This window comes from Monopterus albus, unplaced genomic scaffold (assembly GCF_001952655.1).
Source record: "Monopterus albus unplaced genomic scaffold, M_albus_1.0 scaffold31.1, whole genome shotgun sequence".
Lineage (NCBI taxonomy): Eukaryota > Metazoa > Chordata > Actinopteri > Synbranchiformes > Synbranchidae > Monopterus > Monopterus albus.
The window spans coordinates 676,414-697,846 of record NW_018127911.1 but is presented as its reverse complement, the minus strand read 5'-3'; the positions used below and the strand labels follow the sequence as shown (position 1 = coordinate 697,846).

The window sequence follows — 21,433 nt, the reverse complement described above, 5'->3', positions numbered from 1 at the left end:
CTTCTCTTAAAACAGGTATGTAAGGAATTTAAGCTCAACTCTCCTGTTTGGCTGGTTTTACATCAGTGTTTGAAAAATGCTTAAAATGCTGTGGTAATGGATGTGAAATGGACTGTGGAGGACAGAAGGCAGATGTGCCATGACATGTTCACATCTTTACTTTTTAGTTTATACATTCTGTTGTTCAGCTACATCTTTCCTTGTCATTTCTGCTACACAATTTAGCTGTGTAAGGTGTATTTTTGTTCTTTTGAGGTTGAGATGTTTTGCAAGCATTTTTTTAAATTTACAAAACCTTTATTTTTGTGCCAAACTGGAGCACAGCTATTGCACATGTAGAGAAATGACCACCAATGCATGGAACCAAAAATCTACTTGTGAATAGCAAGCATTTTATCATCTTCCAGTAAAGTCAACTTAGCAGCACCATGGTTTGAATTCCTGACACCCACTACTAGTTTCTGTAGTTGCAGCCTGACCACAATGCTCAAGGGCACCACAACAGGTGGTGATTATTAGAGATTGGAATGGTGTTATTAATTCTTTTATTAATTCTTTTTGTTTCCTATATTTTCCAGTCATGGGATTTGTGCTGCAACCTTAGTGGATGCACACCTGCATCATTAACCTTGAACCTATTGTTGCCGCAATAAATGCACAGAAAGATATGGCTTTGCAGTGCACAACACTCATAAATGTTTATGGCTCTCAGCTGAGCAATGGGGTGCTGTTAAAAGCCTACAGATAGAGGCAGGATATGGGATGTGGTAGCTATTACAAATTATATTTGGTTAGTTATGTTTGAATAGCAACACGTTTTATTTCCCAAGTGTGTTATCCAATTTAAGTGCGTTTCATTTGCAATACACAGCTGTATGCGCTGGGTGTTGGTATGCTTCTGAAACAATGCAACAAGACACATTTTTGTGTATTTGGAATGGTCTTTGCATTTTTCTAATGGAAGTTTATATGATGAACATGTTGCTCACACACATAACCACCCACTGCCAAGGGCACACTCACTGTCAAACTAACAAGCAATAACTTCTACACATTAAAGAGTCACGTACCATCTTCGTCTGTGCGGCAGATCAGGGGTTCACTCTCAGGTCCTGGCCCAATCATAGTGAAAGCTGACACAGTGACACGGTACTGAGTCCACTTCTCCAGTCGCTGCAGCAGCACCTGCTCTTCAGTGGCAGGCACCGTCGGCTCCTCCGTGGGTTCCCCATCATCACTGCCGCCTTCTGATGGGCCCACCACATGGTAGCGCACCCTGTACCCCACCAGGACACCGTTCTGACTCTTCAAAGGTGGGGGCTGCCAACTTACCAGCAGGGTGGTGGAGCTGGTGCTGCTGCACTTAATGTCTTGAGGGGGGGCTGAGGGCTCTGGTGAGGTGAAAAGGACAGGAAGGAAGGGGGTCGAGGATGAGGAGGTTGGGGAAGGGGAAAGGCAGGGGTGAACGACAAAAAAATAAAAAAGATGGGAGAGATAAAGAAAATGATAAAAGAAAAACTCAAAACTCAAACTAAAGCAATAAGAATAATTCAAATAAAAATTGCAAAACAAAGACACAAGCAAAATATGCTTAAAATAAAAATAAAATTATCAAGCAAATGTCAAAAAAAGAGGCATAAATGGACAGTAGCATAGGCTTGTGTAATAATGAATCAAGATGGGCACCCTAGGGAAATACCTGGCATTAAGAGGTACTGAAAGTGTCATAGTTTTATGTCTTGCTGCCACTACAGAAATCAACCTAGCATGGTTCTGACTTTTTCATGGAAAAGCTGTTACTTACAAGTCACTGTACTCTAATTTATGACACTGTCTTGCTCATATCATCTTACATTCCATTACTTTGTTATTCATAATCACTAGTTTCATGATGAAATATCAGTTGGACAGGGACAAACATATCCTACTGTATTCTAAACTAGCAACCAGGTAAACATGACAGTCACTGGCAACCAAACCCCTAAATAAGTTCCCCCTTTGGGGTCTTTGCTTATGTTGCTACCATGTGAGGATTATTAACAAACTGTCATGTCCATTAAGCCAGCATAAAAATAAAATGAATGCTGAAAATATGTTTAGTGTTGATGTGCACTGTCAGTTCCATTGTTAGATCAAGATATCTGGCAGCCACTGTCTTGCTTTGGGTAGCATGTCACCCTGAATGAACATGACTAAACAACCCAATGAAAAGCATCTGTAAGTTTGTCCTGGAACTTTTGCACATGCTAAAAAAAGCTATTTATTATAGGTATAATCAGGGAGGTAAATCAAACTCAGGCCCTCTCACTTCTAATCTGTGCCAAGTGCTTACACAGCTTGTGCTTGTCCATAGGCTGTTCAACACAAGCAGAGATGAAATGTTTCACTTCTTATCTAGACTTTGGTATTATACAAATAAGAGGACATGTATGAAAATATCTCTATGCAAGTTCAATTTCCTTTGTTTCCTACAATGGTTCTGTATTAAAACATATTTCCTAGATTCTGGTGTGACAAACCCAGTTCATTATTACATTTCTATCTATTATGTAAGGTAAAAACAGCACAGCAATCAAAAACAAAATGAAATATTATCAGAAAAAAAAATAAAAGCATTCCACACTCAGCAACTTAAATGGCTCAAATGAAACCCATGGAAACAAACACTATGTTCTCATTCCCAAACAAAGGAAATAATAAATTATGAACTAAAGGAGGGTACTGAGAAATGAACTTCTCTGTAAACCAGGTGACTTGAAAGGAAGAACCACAACAACAGTTAGATTCAAAATGACAACCAATGGAAAAATATGAAAAATAAAACAATACTGAACATAAACAGAAGATGAGAACCTTTAACTTCTTAAAAAAAATCACAGGCATTGTCTGCATCATACGTACCTGACTCCCACAAATACTACATTTCAAAGACTTTCTTACCACCAGCACCTGACTACAGAGCACGCTTACTCTATAGTCAGTGAGCTGCAACACTTTCCCTCCCAGAAAGCTTGTATGAAATTTTGAGATCCAGTCCCATTTTTTAATTAGAAAGAGTTTTAGACCCATTGTGGGGTTATTGGGAGGGTGAGCGTTGGCTCAGTGCTGTAGCCAGGGCTGTTTATTTCTCATGTACTTTTGGGCTGGAGGGTCCACAAGACTGTGAGAGGGGAGGCCGTAGGGGGGGGGAAACCCCACTCGCAAGATATTCTGTTTTTCTGAACTCGGCCAGGTACACAGACAACCTCTCTTGTTAACATTATTTTCAAATAAATCTCATTTCATAGCCCTGTGCCTATGTATTTTCATAAAGCTTACTGCAAGATAGAAAGCTTATATTTCTAGATTCATAAAAGTTTAATGATAGTGTTCTGACTTCAGTGTCACTTTGGGTAGAACAGCTTAAAAAAGGTAAATAAATAAATAAATACTGACTGACTATTAGAGGCCTCCTCCTGGTGAAGCCCGAATGTTCCAGCACACAACAAATAGGACAGGACCTCAGCCACAGTCCCAAAGCCTTCTCTGTGTCCAATGGGCTTATTTACTTAGGGTCTTACTGGATTTTGAGCCTTTCAGCTTCTTTCCTCTGCTCATATTGTATTTGCAAACTCTCCACGTCAAGAATGATCGCTCAGTTCTCAATCTTTGTGGTTCAGAAAAATATTGTGAATTTGACAGTGGCCGGGCTATCACAGTGCACAGGCATCCTCATGCCTGATAACAGTTTAAGAATGGCTGGGTCACAGCCTTAATAAAGTGCATATCCCATGAAGGCCTGTGGTAGGATTACGGATTCTATAACTATATAACCACAAAAGAAGAAATTCAGCTAATGCCTCACTTGAGGTTTTTTTTTGAAGCTTCTCTGAAAGAGTTTTGTAAATGCAATTTGACAAATAATTTGTCATGTCTGCATTCACATACTTCTCTTTGACTTTTAAATTTATTGTGATATGACTGGGAGTTCTGGGTATAAAGTCTGCAATGCCAAATAACGGTGGTATACCAAATCACTCTGATTACCTTCAGATTAAAAGTGATTTTAGTGCAACATTGACAATGGCTAGAAATTGCACACATTCTTTCAGTTTAGCTACACAGGCCATTACTCACTGTTTTTTGTCAACTGCCAATGGTTTTGCTATCAGAGTACAAGCACATGTCTGTATTTGAAATAAATTTTCAGAAAAGCTTGGAATGACAGGATGTTTGCATTTGTAGATCATTACAGAGCTAATCCCCCCCGATGCCAAATGGCCATGTTGTGGCTCACACAAATATTCCAATACATCTAAAACCCTCCTGCAATTACTGTAAGTGTGGAGAATAGGGGGCGGGGTTTTAAACTGCTTGTTTAGCTAAATACACAGGATTTGGAATGTGCTACTTTAATTTGTGAGATAGCACTTGGCTGGTTGCTGGCAGGTTCTAGGTATAATCTAAATGTGTAACAAAGCTTGACTATCCAGTGGCCTGGCTTGTAGCTCACTGCAAAGCATGAAATTAATTCTGATGCTATGAAATGGGATTCTTATCTACCACTCTGGGGCCATGCAGTCCCCTAACACCCACTCCTAAGGTCTACCTTAGGTTCTGTTGCCATGCTTTGCAACTTTGTAACAGAGGAACGGTAGCCCTCCCAGCTCTCAGGCTGTGGACCCACTTTAGCAATGTCTGAACGAACTTACAAAAACAGTTTCTCAACCTGATCTGACTATGGCAGCACACCCCAAGAGGCTTTGCTTCTGAATGAGGGCAACTGTTTCAACTAACATCATGTCTGTTTATTCCAGTTTGCAGTAATACTGATTTGTGATTTTTAATTTTTTTTTTTGTTTGGTTTGAGAAATTATTTAGCATCAGTCACTGCGGTGCCAATAAAGATTGAGATCAAGGAGAATTATTATTAGCAGCAGCTTTTCAAGAGCTCTTGACAGAGTGGTCCCCATGAACAAAAGCCTCCGGTGATGCTGCTTGAACTAAGCACAAACTTCAACAATCTGCAAACATGTTGTACCTCAGATAACGAACAACAAAGCAAACATGGATATCAAGTTGACTTTCTTTTCACTCAGTGGCAAAGGGTTTCAGTCTACCATGCACTGAAGAGTATTCAAATCCCAACTGAAATAAATGTCTAGTTCAGTCAAGCAACTAGTACATATTCCTTCTAATGGTGTAGTGTAGGGAGTGGGACTATTTTACTGTATACAGGTATGTGTAAGGGATTTCTTACTGTGTGTGTACTGTGAGTGAGCCACATATATTGTGATAGTATGGTACTCAGAAATCAGGCTCAGGTGGGATATTTTATTAATAATGAAACAAATGGTTATTACCCTTACAATTGAAACCACTGTTTTTGTACACGTGTGTGAGCTATGCACATGGAATTTTCTTTGCTGGTGTTTTCTTAAAAGACTTACATTACAAATGTAACTGTCTTCATTATCTTAAGCTATGAAGGCACTTAATACAAGCTCTACATATTAATGCTTCTATTCCTGACCTGTATGAGCAGCCTGACCGCACACGCGTCAGTTTAATATTTGACTGTACCATGTGTAACGACTGCTTACTTGATCTTTCCAATTCTCAGTCGATGTTCTCAGAAGGAAAAAAAGATTAATTGGAAATGAAAATGGTTAACTGGATTAAAATGTCTCTGACAGGTCTTCAACAAGGTTATGATAGGCTGAATCCCTAAACCACACAATCACTTACCTGAGAGTATCCAAAAGATCAAGTTATTTATTTTGTTGTGTTGTGGGAAAACCTTTGCTTTGACTGGAATTTATTTAGTCATTTTTCAGTACTCAGCAGTGAGAAACCAACAGATGTATCTTACACCTGCTTGAACAGGGACTCTTAATAAAAGCATTAAAAATATGGACTTTTATTAAGAGTAAGACCAGGAACAATGAGGTACTCAGGTGGAACCACAGAAGCAAAATGGATGGAAAAGGTAAACAAAGAGATTAAACTTGAAATGAAAGCCATAGAATATTTGATAATCTTGTCATGGAAAGTAGCTTTCATTGGACATAATATTTACACAATTTATTCAATCAGTTTTTGTTTATTTCTAGGACAATAATATCAAATTTCTATGGTTGTCAGTCTGGTACCATTATCAACCAGTGGTTATCTTTTCTATCCACTATAATTATATGTATGAGGTAGTTGAAAATGAAGAGTTCCTTGTCTCAAGCAGAGACTTGAGAGATGCCATCTGTTAAATTTAAGTCTCCCACATATTTGATCAGTGAGCAAAAATTTGTCAGAGCTGTGTTTAAGTGTCGCTCCGCTTCAGTTCTGTAGTTTCTTGTGGCTGTGGTGTTTTTTTTTTGACTCAACATAAAAGGAAGAGGACACAAATTGAGCAAGGTGATGTCAAGCCATTCCAAGGAAAGCTTTTGTTCTATTGCACTGGGGAACAAGTGACAAAAAGAGAAATAGAGCTGGAGCAGGGTGATGTAAGAGGAAGACAGGAGTGTATCCAGTCAGCCTATGGTTTACCATTCAAGAACAAATACTAAAACAGAGGTAAGGAAATCACAAACACATATAGACAGGTGAAGATGTTCACAGACACTGGAGAGACGCCAAGACAAAAATGGGTCTGGATGAACAAAGTATTTTCATGCCTGGACCGATCAGAGATCAACAGTGCAGTGATAGGTTCTCAACAGCACCTCCAGGAGTGAGTGTTGCATGCAACCGGTGCCCTCCTCAGTGACTCTGCACTGTCTGTGTAGCTCTGCTGCCCAGCAATAACAAAAGGAACTGTGAAGTGGTCGTTCCAAAGCCCCCACAGCCCAGATGTGGGGGTACAGGCAAAAGGTTGCACTGGTAGAAACAGAAAATGTGTTAAAAGAAGAATATCTCCACCGCCATGGCTCTCTTATGTCTCAGTAAAATGGGTTTAAAGCTCACAAAATCTAATGAAGCCCAGCCAATTTATTGAGAATAAAAGTAGGCACTCTGACACTGAATGTATACTATACATGTATTTTAGCCTAAGGCTTTCTACATTCTGTACAGTCAGGATCCACAATGTCTGGTTCAGATCCATCCCTAATCCCATAATTCCAGCTACATTTTCCAGGTTCTTTACAATTATTGTATTAAACATCAATGCACAACATCACTGTTAATCTTTGTGTGCTGTGTAAACCCAGAAGACATGAATTCTACACTTCTGAGAGTCCATTAGCTACTACTGGTTATGTGACTGGATTACTGTATGTTCTACAGCTTGCACTACTGTGTGCTATGATATCACTCCTGTTATTTCTAGCTGGGTGGGTTAAATAATTCAGTTGTGTGTAAGCCATCTGTAAAATGAAATAACCAGCACAGAACTGATGTACTAGGATAAATTCAAAGGATGGGCATGACAGTACTTATGGTGACTGCTGACAGTTTTTTTTTTTCGGATGAGTAAACTCTACCCCAATCTCCCCATCTCTAATTTGAATGTAGTTCATATGAGAGCCTTGGCGGTCTTAGAGGAAACCTATCATTTTTTGTGTCTGTCATGTGGAAGGAAGTGCACTTGCTATTGATAAAGGAAAATCAAATATGAACAAAAGTGAAAAGGAAATATCAAAGCAAACTACCAAATTGTCAGTCCATGTACACTTGATTTGTTTGACAGTGCTAGGTGCACTGAAAATAAGGTAATTCTAAAATGAAAAGATTGTAAAAAAAAAATCTAGCCATTTGTGGCTTATTTTCAACCTTAAAAAAAATCAGTAAATGAGACATAACATAAGGTAGAAAACACCATAGTCATATTGTTACATTAAGGTCAACAAAACCAAAATCAAATTGTAACTATTAAAACATGTTTAGGAAGGAATTTAACAACAAATCAATTAAGTCTGTTTGTTATGTAGTTCATTAATTCTGAATCAGCTTTGAACCCTGATTATGTCTGACAAAAACACAGTCATTGTTTAAAGGTGTCAAAGGGAAGAAACACACAACCTCAAAAGAATTCAGTTTAGTAATGATACACAAAGGCATGAAATCATTTAACAGCATCCCTGGGGAACATTGCCAGCCTATCTACAAAAGGAAAAGAGACTGAATGAAGGGCTACATACTGGATTGCAAGGTCTTCTGTGATATGTCATTTGTGAATGCGCCGATGCCTTTGTTAGAGATGGCTGCCAGGGAGAAGAGGTAGTCTGTGTTTGGGCGGAGACCTTCCACAACATATGAAGATGTAGGTCCAAACATTTTCTTCATCTTTTGACAGAGAAAAGCAGTTACTGACACAAGTCTACTTTAAAATATCTGTACATAAACCTGATGTTGGTACAGCAGGAGATGATGCACATCTCTCATTGCAAAATGCACAGGAATTTGAAATGAAACACTGAAATGCTTACCTGGGTACCGCCTTCCTTGTAACGAAGTTCATAACTTATAATTCCTTCTTTGTCATAGGCAGGTTCCCAGGTCAGTTCAATGCTCGTGTCGGACACAGCACCAACCTGGAATTTGGCTGGCTGACTTGGAACTGATGAACACAACAAAGAAGATTGTTGCAAGTATGTGTTACTATAAATGGCATGAGATATGGGAAATAATATGATAAACCTTGGAGTAGTACCATCCAATTCTCATTGTAAAAAAGCCCTAAGGTATGTGACATAGATTTTTTTTTCTTCTCAGCTATTACTTCATAAAATAGCATCTTTGTTATCTACATACTAACATGATGAGCATAATGAGATCCATTAGAAAATGACTGAGGATTAGATCGAATTAAGCTGAAAATAATACACTACAATGAAGCACAAAAAGTTCATGACCCATTGACAAAGGTGCATAGATGGGGTGATTTTGCTAATCTCAAAAGCTGGTGAGTCTTCAAAGGTTGGTTCTTTCCCATGATGGCTGTATTTCAGACTGCTGACTGTCAAACATACTAAGTCATCATTTGCAGAAGCTGCAGATGTGCAAATGAACTTTGCCCAGCAGAAGAGAGAACATGTCTCTTTGGGAGCAGGTACATTCTTTTTAAAGTTTAGGAAAATGTGCGGCTGATGCACAAAAACATCTGAAGATATTCTTCATTGGCTGCCAAAATCATCTTTTTAAGCACAAGGCAAATGTAGCATTCACCAGATGTCATACTTAACAGCTTGAAATTCAAGTCAAATTCCTCTGACACAACTGGCCAATAAAGCAGATTCTGATTCTATAGATGCCTGTTGTATGCAAAATCTGATGGAAATGAAATTAAACAAAATAATAATAAAAAACAAAAGTTCAAAGACTCAACACCAGTAACCAAGTTGACAAGGCTTTCGTAACCTTACCTCCTTGCAGTACTTTAACATGAATAGGTTCTGAGAAGGGTCCATCTCCCACAGAGGTGAATGCTAGGACTTTGATTGTGTATGTCTCATGAGGAACCAGGCTCTGTATAGTTGTGATGATGCTGTCCTGGACATTATGGATCTGCCAGAGGCTCATGGGCTGGGAGTCATCCATGGTGTAATAAACACGGTAGCCCTTAATCTGCCCATTGGGCTCCTCTGGCTCCTCCCAACGCACCATCATGGTGTTTTGGGAAATGATCTGGGCCTGAACATTTCGTGGTGGACTAGCAGGGGCTTGTTCTCCAGTCCGGGTTTCTACTGGCTCACTGGGAGGACCCTGGCCAATTGTATTGACGGCTGAGACTCGGATCTCATATTCTGTGTTGGGGTAGAGGCCACCAATGCTGTAACGTGTTGTGGTAATGTCATCCACTGTCTCATACTTGCTGTCAGGGGACTTAGCCCTATACTGGATGATGTAGTGGGTCACAGGGTCTGGGTTGCCTGAGTCCCAAGTGATAGTCACACTGGTGGCAGTTGTTTCAGTAACCACAGGGGTACCTGGAGGCTTGGGGAGAGCTATTATGGTGAAAAAACAGGAAGGATAAAGGAAGAAGTCAAATATCATGATGGTGAATTACTGTAGCAAAAACAGAAAACTTGGAAATTCCTTCACAATGACCGAAGTACATTACAGCAATACATTTGTAATTGTCATTTTCAGGACATTTCAAACTTAAATGAAGTTTACAGTCCTAATTCAAGTACCCTGCTTCACAAGCTCAGTTATCTCTTACATTTGACAGTGATCTGTGCCACAGCTTCAATGATGCCAAGGCTGCTCATGGCTACACAGGTGTAGTTGGCCGATTCCCGAACGCTGCTCAGTTCGAGAACATTCCTGCCCACTGGCATTTCATCCTCTGGTGTCAAGTCCTCTGAGTTCAGCGTCCACTTGACGTAAGGCATGGGTGACCCCACTGCCACGCACGTTATGTTCACACTGCCACCAGGCATAATTTCCTGACTTGTGGGTGGAATGGAGAACCGAGGAGGCACCCGTCGGACTGGGAGAAGGCATGAGGAAGGGGAGAGGATGACAAAAGAGGGCAAGGGAGTCAAAAGAAGAGAGAGAGAAAAAGAGAGGTAACAAGAGAGGCCGATGAAAATTGACCCTTCTCAAAGAAACAAAACACAAAAGGTTCAATATGGTAAATGTGAACTGAAAGACAAAATAAAAGTAGACTTTTCAAAACATAAAAATATACAAATAATGAGAAAGAACTAAACTAACAGAACTGCTTCAACAACAATATAGATTAACAATAAAGCAACGATTCATAGCAACAAGGTTCCATTGACCAATATTTGACCCATCACAGCACAATTAAAGACACAAAAATCTATTATGAGTTTCTCATCTTTGAAACTGAGCTGCTGACATATATACAACTATGGCATTATTCTGATAACAGGGTATGAAGGTGTGTAGTAAAGGCCATGTGATAATGCTATCACATAAGGCCAACATGGCAACCTGGAACTTCCTGTCCTCGAAGGCACGCATGCCACACAGGAAGTAGGCCATATAGGCTTCTCCCATAGCACAGGAAGTGTAGGGTTACTGGGCTATTGACCATCTCCACAAGGTCTCTAAACACATTCTAGCACAAGTTTGCACTTGACACCTGTCTCTACTACCTAGATATCTTAAAGATGAGAAACTTTAATCAGATTTTTGTGGTTTAGGGTAGATCCACTGGACAAAGCCTTATTAAGATCTGACACGGTTCCATTGATAGATGCAGCTATCAGTTTCACAGACAGCATGCATAAATAGACCGAGGTAAATTAAGGAGTAAATGATAAGAAAAATCAGATATAAAAATTGAGATAAAATGCATAGAGGAATATAACTGAAGGGTCGCTAGCATGCCCAGACAAAAGACGATTGGAAAGAAGAAATACAAGACAGAGGATAGATCATCTGAGGAAAGGATAGAAAGAAAGGGAACAGGGGAGTAAAGAGTGACAGAGGAAGAAAAAAAGCAAGGGGAAGGTTTGGAGGAGGGTAAAGGGGGGGTAACCTGCTTCAATGCTGTGTAAACTTTGTTTTTCTTCAGCTAATGTGACAAAATGTGATGGCGGCATATTGTCACATCGCGGTCCCAGTTAACACAAAATAAGTACTGAGGAACAAGGTGTGTGCCTAGAAATACATAGAAAAAGAACTACAGTAGTTGTAGCTAGAGAGTCTACTATCAGAGTGTTGGAGTCAAGAAACAGAGCTGGATCAACAGGGTGCAGAAATCCAGAGAACAAGAAAGAGAGGCAGACAGGATGGGAAAGAGAGAGGCAGGTGAATAGGTGCAGAATCAGAGCTAATAGAGGGAGGACCTCAAAACTCATGGATAGGAGTTGAAAGAGTGAACAGAAGTTGATGATGAGTCTGAGATGCAGAAGAAGGGCATGAAAGGTACAGAGTAATTTCACGTGAGTGTGCATGTACATACGTATTGTATATATTTTTGTATTGATATACGTAGGCATGAATGTGCATGTGTACAGTATACAAGAGTTGGAGGGTGAAAGACTATGAGTTAGCAAAAACACTGTGTGTTCATGAGAGGCATCCCAGCAAGCACTTGACAGATACTGACATAAGAGGTGGCCAAGGTGAGTACTAAACGAGCACAACATTTCTGTGTTTTATAATGAAGGGTTTTCTCTTCCTGTGCAAATCTAAAGTGTGTGAAATTTGTATTTGTTCTTAAAGCCTAAGCAAAGCTGAGCAATTAAACCATATTGAAACCAAATTTCAACATTCATAATTTAGAAAAAAAAAAACATTTAATATACCTAATGGTTAGATATTAACATATGTTGAGCCAGAAAAACTATCTTGTGGTACAATAAAAAGTTAATATTAAGAGTGCTTTGAACTTATTTTGAACAGGTCTTGAATTCACATAAATGATAACTACAACCCCTGTGTGTACCTTGGTTTTAAAAAGTGTTTTAACACCAGAACAATCCACAGCATCTACACCTATTCAATATCTAAATGTTTGTTGGGATGCAAAGGTCAAAGAGAGATAAGGAAAGTTGTGCAGATATAGAAGTAAAAATGATAAATTAAATGGAAGAGATGACTTAGAGACAGACAGACAGACAAGACAGGAAAGACAGGGACAAGAGACAAGACACGAGGCAGAACAAAACATACTCAAGCAGCAAGACAGCAGACAAGAACACAGACAGAGGGAGACGGGCAGACAGACAGTGACGAATGGGAACGCAGACATACTGTACAATACGCAAAGGGAAGGGGAGGGGTTTGGGTTGTTGGAGAAAGGGAAGGAGGAGCAGGAAGGCATAAGTGGGGGATAGAATAAGGAGACTGTGATTCTAAATTAAAACAAACAAACAAACAAAAAAGACCATGGCTCAAAGTGATTTTGGAGATCTCACACACTGGGGCTTAAAATCAAGAATCAACTACATGTTCCCTCCTTCCCACTTTAAACATTGCATCTCAATGCAAATGTAACTTGGGAAGTCTTGGGTTGGGCAGATGTGATATGTGTGTGTGTGTGTGTGTGTGTGGGGGGGGGTTCTAGGTGAAGATTCGGGAGGGTGGGAGGTGAAGGATGGGAGATTTAGAGGGGCATCAAGGATAGACAGCATTCCAAAATACACCGTGTCGATCCAAATGGGATTCATTTGATCGTTGCATGGGATGGCTTGACTTTTCCAACAAACTAAGGGCACAAATTTCACCTGCACACGTGAAGGGGAATTTACCTGTACTGACCTGAGAACTTAAATGAATACTAAAATGTACATATAGTATGCTGACATGTAAGCTGTAGTGCTAAAACCTTTTGGTTCATAAAAGCAAACAAGCACTATGTACAATATCTAAACATTTACATGTAAAAATATGACAAAAACCAACAGTAAATGCCAATTATATAGTATTAAATACAACCAAGATGGAGACCTTCTGTATCCAGTGTTAGCCTTTTGATTTGTCCTCCTCTGAAATACTCTACATGCATCCTCTAATTCCTTTAATTCACTGGTAATGTCAGCTATGTTACTACCTTGGGAAATATGCAACCTGACTTTGAGGGCAAAGAGTTCATTGCTGATATTTGAAGAAGTGCTTATTTGTGGGGGCACAAAAATTATGAAAGCATAGAGAGATAGTCAATAGCAAATTTAAAGACTATCTGTGCTAATAAACTGCTAAATTCACCTATACTGTTGTTAACCCCCGTGCCAACAAGAAAGGTGTGAGTTACAAGCAAACTGTTTAAAAGGGCCTATTCTCTACTGACCTGACACAAAAAAATTTTCATTAAACAATGTGTGACCTTTCAGTAGAGATATTGTGCTTTGTCTCATCATGACAATTATTACACAGTCATGAAGTCCAAGTGAGAGATCAAAAAAAAAAAAAGTTGATAAAAGATAAAAGGCCCATCACATAGGGAGAGAAGATATATCTTTGCGTTCTAATTTTTCAAAAAATGTCTCACTCAACAACAAAGGTGAAAGGGCAGCCCATTCCTCACACAGACATGCATGGGTGTGGCTATGGCATGAGTGACATATACGGGTGCGCCCCCATCCACTTGGGCGGACACCAGAGAACCACTACAATCCAAAAATGTCACCCAAGCCCATCCAAGCATGCCATTCATTCCCAAAATATAGCAGTGTTCCAGACACACATACACACAAAATCAAATGAAAGGAAACAAATTGAACAAATCCACAAAAAGAGTCCAAACAGCATATAGACAGCACCAGAGTGCAGCTGTGTTCAACAAAGTGGTATGCATCAGTACTATTAGATGTTTTTCAGCTATGATTTGTCTCTGCTATTTTGCCTCCAATCCCAAAGAATGGTGAAAAGTGAAAAGGGTGAACAAGGTCTGTTTTATAGGGGAAACATTCAAGTGTGTCTGATGGTGCTCTTCTCTCCCTGGGGCTCAGGTCAGCCAATGGACCGGGAGCTGTAGTGGCTGAGTGAATGAGGTTTCCCCACAGGAAGGTTTATCTGGTCAGATTTGAGTACCGACACTGTCAGGACAACGTGGGAGCTAAAACCAGCCATTCTTCAAAAGCTGGTAACTTTGGTCTGTGGCTAGCCAGTGAAATTTGAAATATCCAAATTACTAAGCTAATACACAGTAAGTTCTTTGAATAAAGACTTTCTACTGGGGCAGTAAAGTCTACACTCTGCAATTTGAAAAAAACAAAACAAAGAGGGCTGGGGGGGTAGTCTACCAGTCAACAGCATGCACCATGTTTCTGACACATAATAGTAAATACATTTGGCCAGGATATCAAGAGCTCAAGGTCAGTTGATACTAAAGCGCATTATATTGTATCTTGGAAGAAGAATGAATAATTAGCAGAAGACACTTTGGGAACAACATTAACTGTGCATCAAAATACTGTTTTCACATGCAAATAAGTCACAGCACTATCATTTACTAGACACAAGCCTATATGATATGACTGGGTGTTCAAATGGACTGTGTAACTCTGTCATGTTTATGGTCAGGTAAGCTCTCATAGCGGTGTAGGAGTGTGTGGCACCCTCTCCTATCCTACCTTATGTAGTGCAAATGAAAGAAAATAAAGAATCCCAATTGCATGGACAGGCTCCTCATTCACAGAGACCAGGAGCCCAGCCGGCCCATTTGGAATCGAGAGAAGATAAATCAAACATATACCTTTCATTTAGACTACTAACAACAGGTAATCTTGTTTCAAGCCCCAATGTGGAGAGAAAGACAAGAAGCCTTACAGTGGACGAGGTGAAAAGCAGTCGAGAGAGAACGCCAGAGTACTGCACTAACTCTTAACAGTGGGCGGTGTTGTGGAGGGATTTGTGCCAAAAAAAAAAACAGAGGTCAGAAGGTGGACATTATTGGCCATTTTGGTGAGGCAGTTTTTGCTGCCCCAAAATGAAGGGGAAGCCAAAATAATGTGCAGCCTTTAGTGTCACCTTGAAGCTGAGATTACACCCTCTTGCTGCCTGAGGACACAGGCGCAATATGGAGATCCTTTAGTTACACTTGCTGGGTGAGGCCTTCGGCATTTACATATAAGCCACAGGGGTTGGCCTGTATTAACATACCCTGGCTGCGCCAATGCAAAACAGTCGCTATGGGTAGCTCATCAAAATGGAAATTATTACCTAAAGGAAAGTGACAGAAAACATGGCAGGGGTATCTAATAATAGCAAGCAATGAATTGAGGGGATTTAAGATTATATCACTTTTTTCTATTGTCTCATCACAGGTAGATGACATGCAGTCCAATGATACTTTAAGTATGTACCCTCACTGTGTTGATCCCTTCAGTGAATATCGGTTGGGTTGGGAAGATGAGTGTACTCATGTATTTGCATTAGAACAAGAGGTAATGAAAGTTTGTTTTGTATGAACATCAGATGTACTTTTGACATCAATATCATTTGTTGAGGGGTGGCTATTAACTTGAATTTTAAGGACTCCTTGAGACAAACATCTAATAGAGATGGCACAATTTTGCTTTGGCCAGTGAGAACTTAAGGTGTAATCTAGCTTTCTTTCCCAACGTTACACACAAATGCATAGCAGTACATGCAAGCACATTCAAAATCAGGCACCATTGTAGGAGGGCAAACATGCACATGCGCACATCGCAGCACAGTCTTTCTGCCTCTGTGTTATCTACACAGTAGGACTTAGAATTACATACAAGAAACAAATGTAAACATTGTTGGGTTTTCAGTGAGGTTGTGGACTTTGGAGATATCATTTTATGGAGCGCAGCAAGGACAGATTGTTGTTTTCACAGCCTCTACTATCTCAGTTATTGATATAACATATTTTGACAGCCATTTGGAGAGATGCTGGAACTCAAATCCTCAGTTATGCCTGGGATAGCTGCTAAATCAGAGGCTGGTTCAATGGAAAGAAATGGCATTGAGCCCATGGAGGTTTGAGTAACCTATCAAGCATTGACTATCATTAAATATTTGGAGTTTATGATTGAAAGGTTGCCATTTCAATACCTGGATTGGCAGGACACTCACACCACTGTGGTGTACCTGAGCAAGGCCCTTAACCCTAGTCTGCTCAGTGACCAGTCAGAGTGGTCTTAAGCAAAATATACTTGGGACTCCAGTTGCCATTTACTTTGGTTAAAATGGGCAGATTCTGGGTGTTGCAGAGAAAAGAATGTGTACCCCTGGTTACCATAGCATGACAATTTGTTTTCCGCTGGAGCTGTAGTTATTTTCAATACGCGTTACTGATAGTTTATAGAGATCAGTCTAATCCCATGGAGCTCATCACACTTTGACAGTCAAACATACCAAAGGAGACTGATAGGGAGACAGTCTGTTAGCTCTTCTATCTGAAAGAATGATATACCTGATCTACCCAGAGTTGTTGAGCCAAATGTAGTGCCCCTAGTCAAAAATGGTTCTGGATTTTATGTGGACTGGTGGGCAGAAAGGAAACATGAAGAGCGAGAGGTACATGACAGGCAACAAAAGTCCCCAGTTTGAATTATATCAAGGACATTGTGTTTATGTGGCATGCCTTGTACCCATTCAGCTACCAGGGCAGTCCATAGCCATAACATTTACAGGCAAGGTCACTAGATCTGATTCAGTTTTCTATGTCTTGAGAAACCTGGTGTACATTTAGTGCTAACATTTAGGTGAAACATCTCAAGAGATTAGGGGAAGTTGGTACAAAGCCAGTTGAAACACAAATCAGTGAATGCCGTTTGCACTGACCTCCAGTTCATTTAGTAGCTTCTTCTCAACATTGTTACAGAGCTACAAAATAAATTATTAAAAAGGCAAATTATTGTGAACTTGTTAAAGTTAAATTTGACAATTGTCATTATTTTAGTCATGGCAACCTAAAAAAAAAAACTCCACACATTTATGAGCATATTTCAAATGAGGGGAAAAAGGCTTTTGAATAACAGATTCAAATTTGATTGCATGTCATGACTGTGAGAGAACACAAACAGCAGTCACTCAACAAAACCAATGATATCTAGCTGTTGCCATTCGAAAATAAAACTATGTTTGAGCACCCGCTAAGCAAAAGTAAATGTGATGCCGAAGTCATTATATTGTTATTGATCCACATGACACTGTAAATGGCATCCCTTAATGTCTGCCTGAATCACCATGGAATCCAATCAGTCCCAATCAGGTCTAATTTTTCACTAATGGATTGTTATAAACAAGATGACAGAAACACTGGCTGGATACACAGTTATCATTTCATTCGGCATTTGCACTCCGAGACTCAAGAAGCAGAGCAGCATCGTTTTTAAAAAAGAAACACAACTCTCACAAACGACTTAACCACAAAAAGACAAACATTTTCAAAATGAAAGTAAGTTCAGGAACAAGACTGAAAAAAGGAAAACAAAAACAACAACACCACAATCAAAACAGAAAAGATTAACTAAATAAAGGAAAGCAAAAAGGAATCGTTGAACAGGGTAAAACACTTGAAGGGAAACCAAAGAAAGAGAAGTAAACTATTGAACAAAATGCAGGGAATGCAGAAAGAAAAAGACCATCACAGCCAAAGGGATTCTGTACAGGCATGCAAGCACAGTTACATTCTCCCATCATGCAACAGGTCTTGTTATTTCCACGTGCTGGGTTTCCATGTCAACACGTGCAAGAAAGCTTTTAGGTGCAGAAGCAATACCAAAGGATGCAAAACAAGAAAAGGCCCCACAATGCAAACATAAAAGTAAATTAACAGGACCCGAGCTAATCGGGTCTGCTTTCATCATTTCTTCCTTGGAAATAAAGAAAAATTTTCTTTCATAGTCATTTAGCAGTTTGAATTAACTGATTAGTATTTCTTCAAATTAGTAATGATTTGAGCTCTGTAATAGGCAAAGAAATTTTTTTTTCAAATGTGGGTTAAAAAAAGTAAAAAAGAAAAAACACACCAACCTTCTCGAAGCTCTGAGGGATGTAAAGGGGTTGATGCAGAACACAATGACATGAGGAGAAGAGAAAAATAGGGGAAACACAGAGAGAGTAAAAAAAGCCACCTCAAGGTGTTTAGCTGCAGCTACATTTCCCTTTTCTTTAATCTCTTTTCTCGTCCCTTTCCCTTGTCCATGCTATCAGTGACACCCGTCTTGAAAGTACACTTGCCTGCCCACCCTTAAATAAACTTTGAACCAAAACAATCAGATTCACCCCAGTGGCCACACTGTCGCCTGGTAAGAAAAAAAGTGAGGCGCCACTGGAGTCAAATCAAGCGTACTATGCTCATTCTTCAAAATTTCACAAGCTCCTTATAGCCACAAGGAGAGGCTCCTGTGGTGGCCGTAATTGCTTTTGTTAGAGAAGAAAAACAAATAAAAAGAAAATAAAGAAAAACTAATGAGAGAGAAAAGAAAAAGACACCGTTTGGGCTGAAATTAGCAGCTGCAGTTTAAGACAGTTAACAATGTTCTTGGAAACCAATCAGTAGCATTGTCATTACGGTTTCTGATTGGGCAGTAGTCTCAGTGTGCCCTAGTATAGTTTGACCCAGATACAATTTAGGGTTGTTTTTTAATGTAGTTTTCCCTGAAAATGGATCCCTACCACAGCTGCTAATCTCAAATGCATTTTGCTTTGTGAACAAAACATAGTCAACATCAAGTATCAGAATTGATTGACAAAAGTTAACTGAAAACAGACAAAGGTTGACACCATCAAGGCATAACAAGTGTGTTACATAGTGTGAAAGCACTTGAGTAATTATGACCCTTGTGTACTCTTTTAAAAGCATGCTGATGGAGCCAGTGTTCATGGAGATTGTATGAATTGTTGAAGATGATATCAGAGTATAACTGTGGGTTTTTTGTTTTTTTAACCAAAGAAACTACTAATCATCCCAGTGCTGTGTCACTGTGTTCCCATTATTGTTATTTAATCATTCCCGTAGAGCTCTTAATTGTAATCTACCACAAAACTAGTCATTTCTACAACACTGTACAGGTTGATAGCTACTTGACATTACCGCATCACAGTGGAGAAAGCATCCAGGATGAATTCTGTCAAGAATAAACACTAATCTTAAACTGCTTTTTTTTTTTTTGGGCTGTCTGCTCCGCACAGTTGGATTTTTCTTCCCTATGCTGCTACTTCACAGGGTATGATAATGGCAATAATAATGAAAAAGCAGCTCCCTGACCCATTTTATAATTCAGAGTACTGAATTATTTATTGGGAACAAAGTTATTTGGTACACAGCAGAAGGAAAAAACTGTAGATACTGAGGCATCTTTATTTAATGTGTACAATAAAAATAATATATGTTGAAAATACATCTGCTTCAATTTAGCTCCCTCAACAGGGATTCATTGTCATTTAGCATAAGTGGTAGATGGTAGGCTTTTGTCTTCATTGCTTGTTTCCTCAACATAGAAACTCAACATAGCTTGTGACTGATGGTTTTTCATATCTTCACTTTGCTGGAACATGCCAGCCAAAATGACTGCTGACTGTAAAAGGCTTTAAGGATAATACCCCAGAGCAGAAACAGGGGAATACAATGGATTTATGCTCCAGAACACCATAAAGAAAAAGTGGACGAAGTGTGCTATTTTTAATCTATGCGATAGAACATTTTTTTATGTAAGCTGACTGTGTTAACAGTCTGTTACCTTTAATTCACCACATGAAAATCCTTTTACTCTCCAAATCTAGAAAATGGGTTACGATTTTGATCAGTGGGCTTTAATACCTCACCACTCAATCAAAATCAAGACTTACCGTTGTGCTCCTGTACCTGAAAAAAAACTAATCAAAAAGAAATCCTTTCTGACTCTTTATGGGTTCCATAACTTTGATGGAAGGGGAAACATTTTATCGGGCACACAATTACAGGCAAAAGTCTTCTTACAACCGATAAAATAAAGACATACGGCTTGTTGTGCTACACAATTCCTTCCGAGTGAGTAGGGGAGGGCATTGAAAGACAAAATGGAGCATGACATCATAACAGAGAAGAACATTAGTTGGTAAGTTATAATTTTACATTTGGAAGTTTCAGTGCATATGAAATTACATTTATGGGCAGGCAATACTATCAATGCTAAAATATTTATATTACTCGGGAAATACTATTTTGCAAAATACATTTTGTGAAAATATAGCTGGGCTAGAATGGAAGCAATTATCATTTGTTAAGCTCAACAGTAATGCCACTTATAGCTGAGCTGCACTGTGCAGGCATTTTAGTTGCGGATGTTTTTATTTTTTGGCCTGGCTCTGGCGCCGGGTTGCTCCCTACCTCGCACATAAAGGTTAGCAGGGGACGAGTAGCGTACGCCTTCCACATTAGACGCCACGCACTCGTACTTCCCCTGGTCTGTCTCCTCGCTGTTTTCAATCTGCAAGGCACCTGGGAAATGACAACACCCAACAAAGACATAAAGGGAGGGAGACAAAGAGAAGAGACAGAGAAACAGAAAGCAGAAAGGACATGATTAGCTGATCTATCAGTGACAGTGCATGGCGTCTATCTTGACCATTTTGTAAACAACTGTTCATCTCTGCAGGGCTAATGCAGATTGCCATGAAAAACTGGGTTCCTCTCCAGCCTCAGCCATCCACAGATAAAGAAAAAGGAGGAATTAGATAAATGAAAATTTGCACCCATTCAGTCCCACTAAATTGGTTGCTATATTGGTGCAGAACTCACATAAGTTGTGAAAGCCCTTTAAAAAACTGTAATAAGGACAGCAGAGATGCAAGTGTGATGAAAGACAATGAAGTTGGTTGCTGAGAAATGCCCATGTTAATTAAGTGAGAGTAACAAATTGTCCTTTGCATAGCACTCACCAAGGGAGAGTCTGTGTGTGCTGGGAGGAAGAGGGGTCACGGGAAGATACCCAGACATATAGTTAATGTCCAAACAAACACCAGCATGGTACACAGTGCAGTAGCTGAGGCCCTACAGCTCAAAGATCCACAAACGTTGTGAAAACTACTCATCACAACATCACATAACTAAGAAAACATTTTATCTTTACATTATGTC

General features: G+C 39.6%; 1 protein-coding gene across 19 annotated transcripts in view; it reads right to left on the bottom strand.

Annotated features, from left to right (window-relative positions):
* Positions 1 to 21,433, bottom strand: part of ptprsa (protein tyrosine phosphatase receptor type Sa) — a 218,987-nt gene that overhangs the window by 51,305 nt on the left and 146,249 nt on the right. For 11 of the 19 annotated variants that reach the window (XM_020596614.1, XM_020596622.1, XM_020596620.1 and 8 more), the window contains 7 exons: positions 20,684 to 20,794; positions 18,346 to 18,357; positions 10,139 to 10,408; positions 9,339 to 9,920; positions 8,403 to 8,533; positions 8,115 to 8,259; positions 1,071 to 1,391 (listed from right to left, as the gene is read on the bottom strand). In XM_020596614.1, coding sequence (XP_020452270.1) covers positions 1,071 to 1,391; positions 8,115 to 8,259; positions 8,403 to 8,533; positions 9,339 to 9,920; positions 10,139 to 10,408; positions 18,346 to 18,357; positions 20,684 to 20,794 — 1,572 coding nt within the window. The remainder of the gene's footprint in view (positions 1 to 1,070; positions 1,392 to 8,114; positions 8,260 to 8,402; positions 8,534 to 9,338; positions 9,921 to 10,138; positions 10,409 to 18,345; positions 18,358 to 20,683; positions 20,795 to 21,433) is intronic. The other 8 variants (XM_020596619.1, XM_020596626.1, XM_020596629.1 and 5 more) reach the window with 3 other exon arrangements.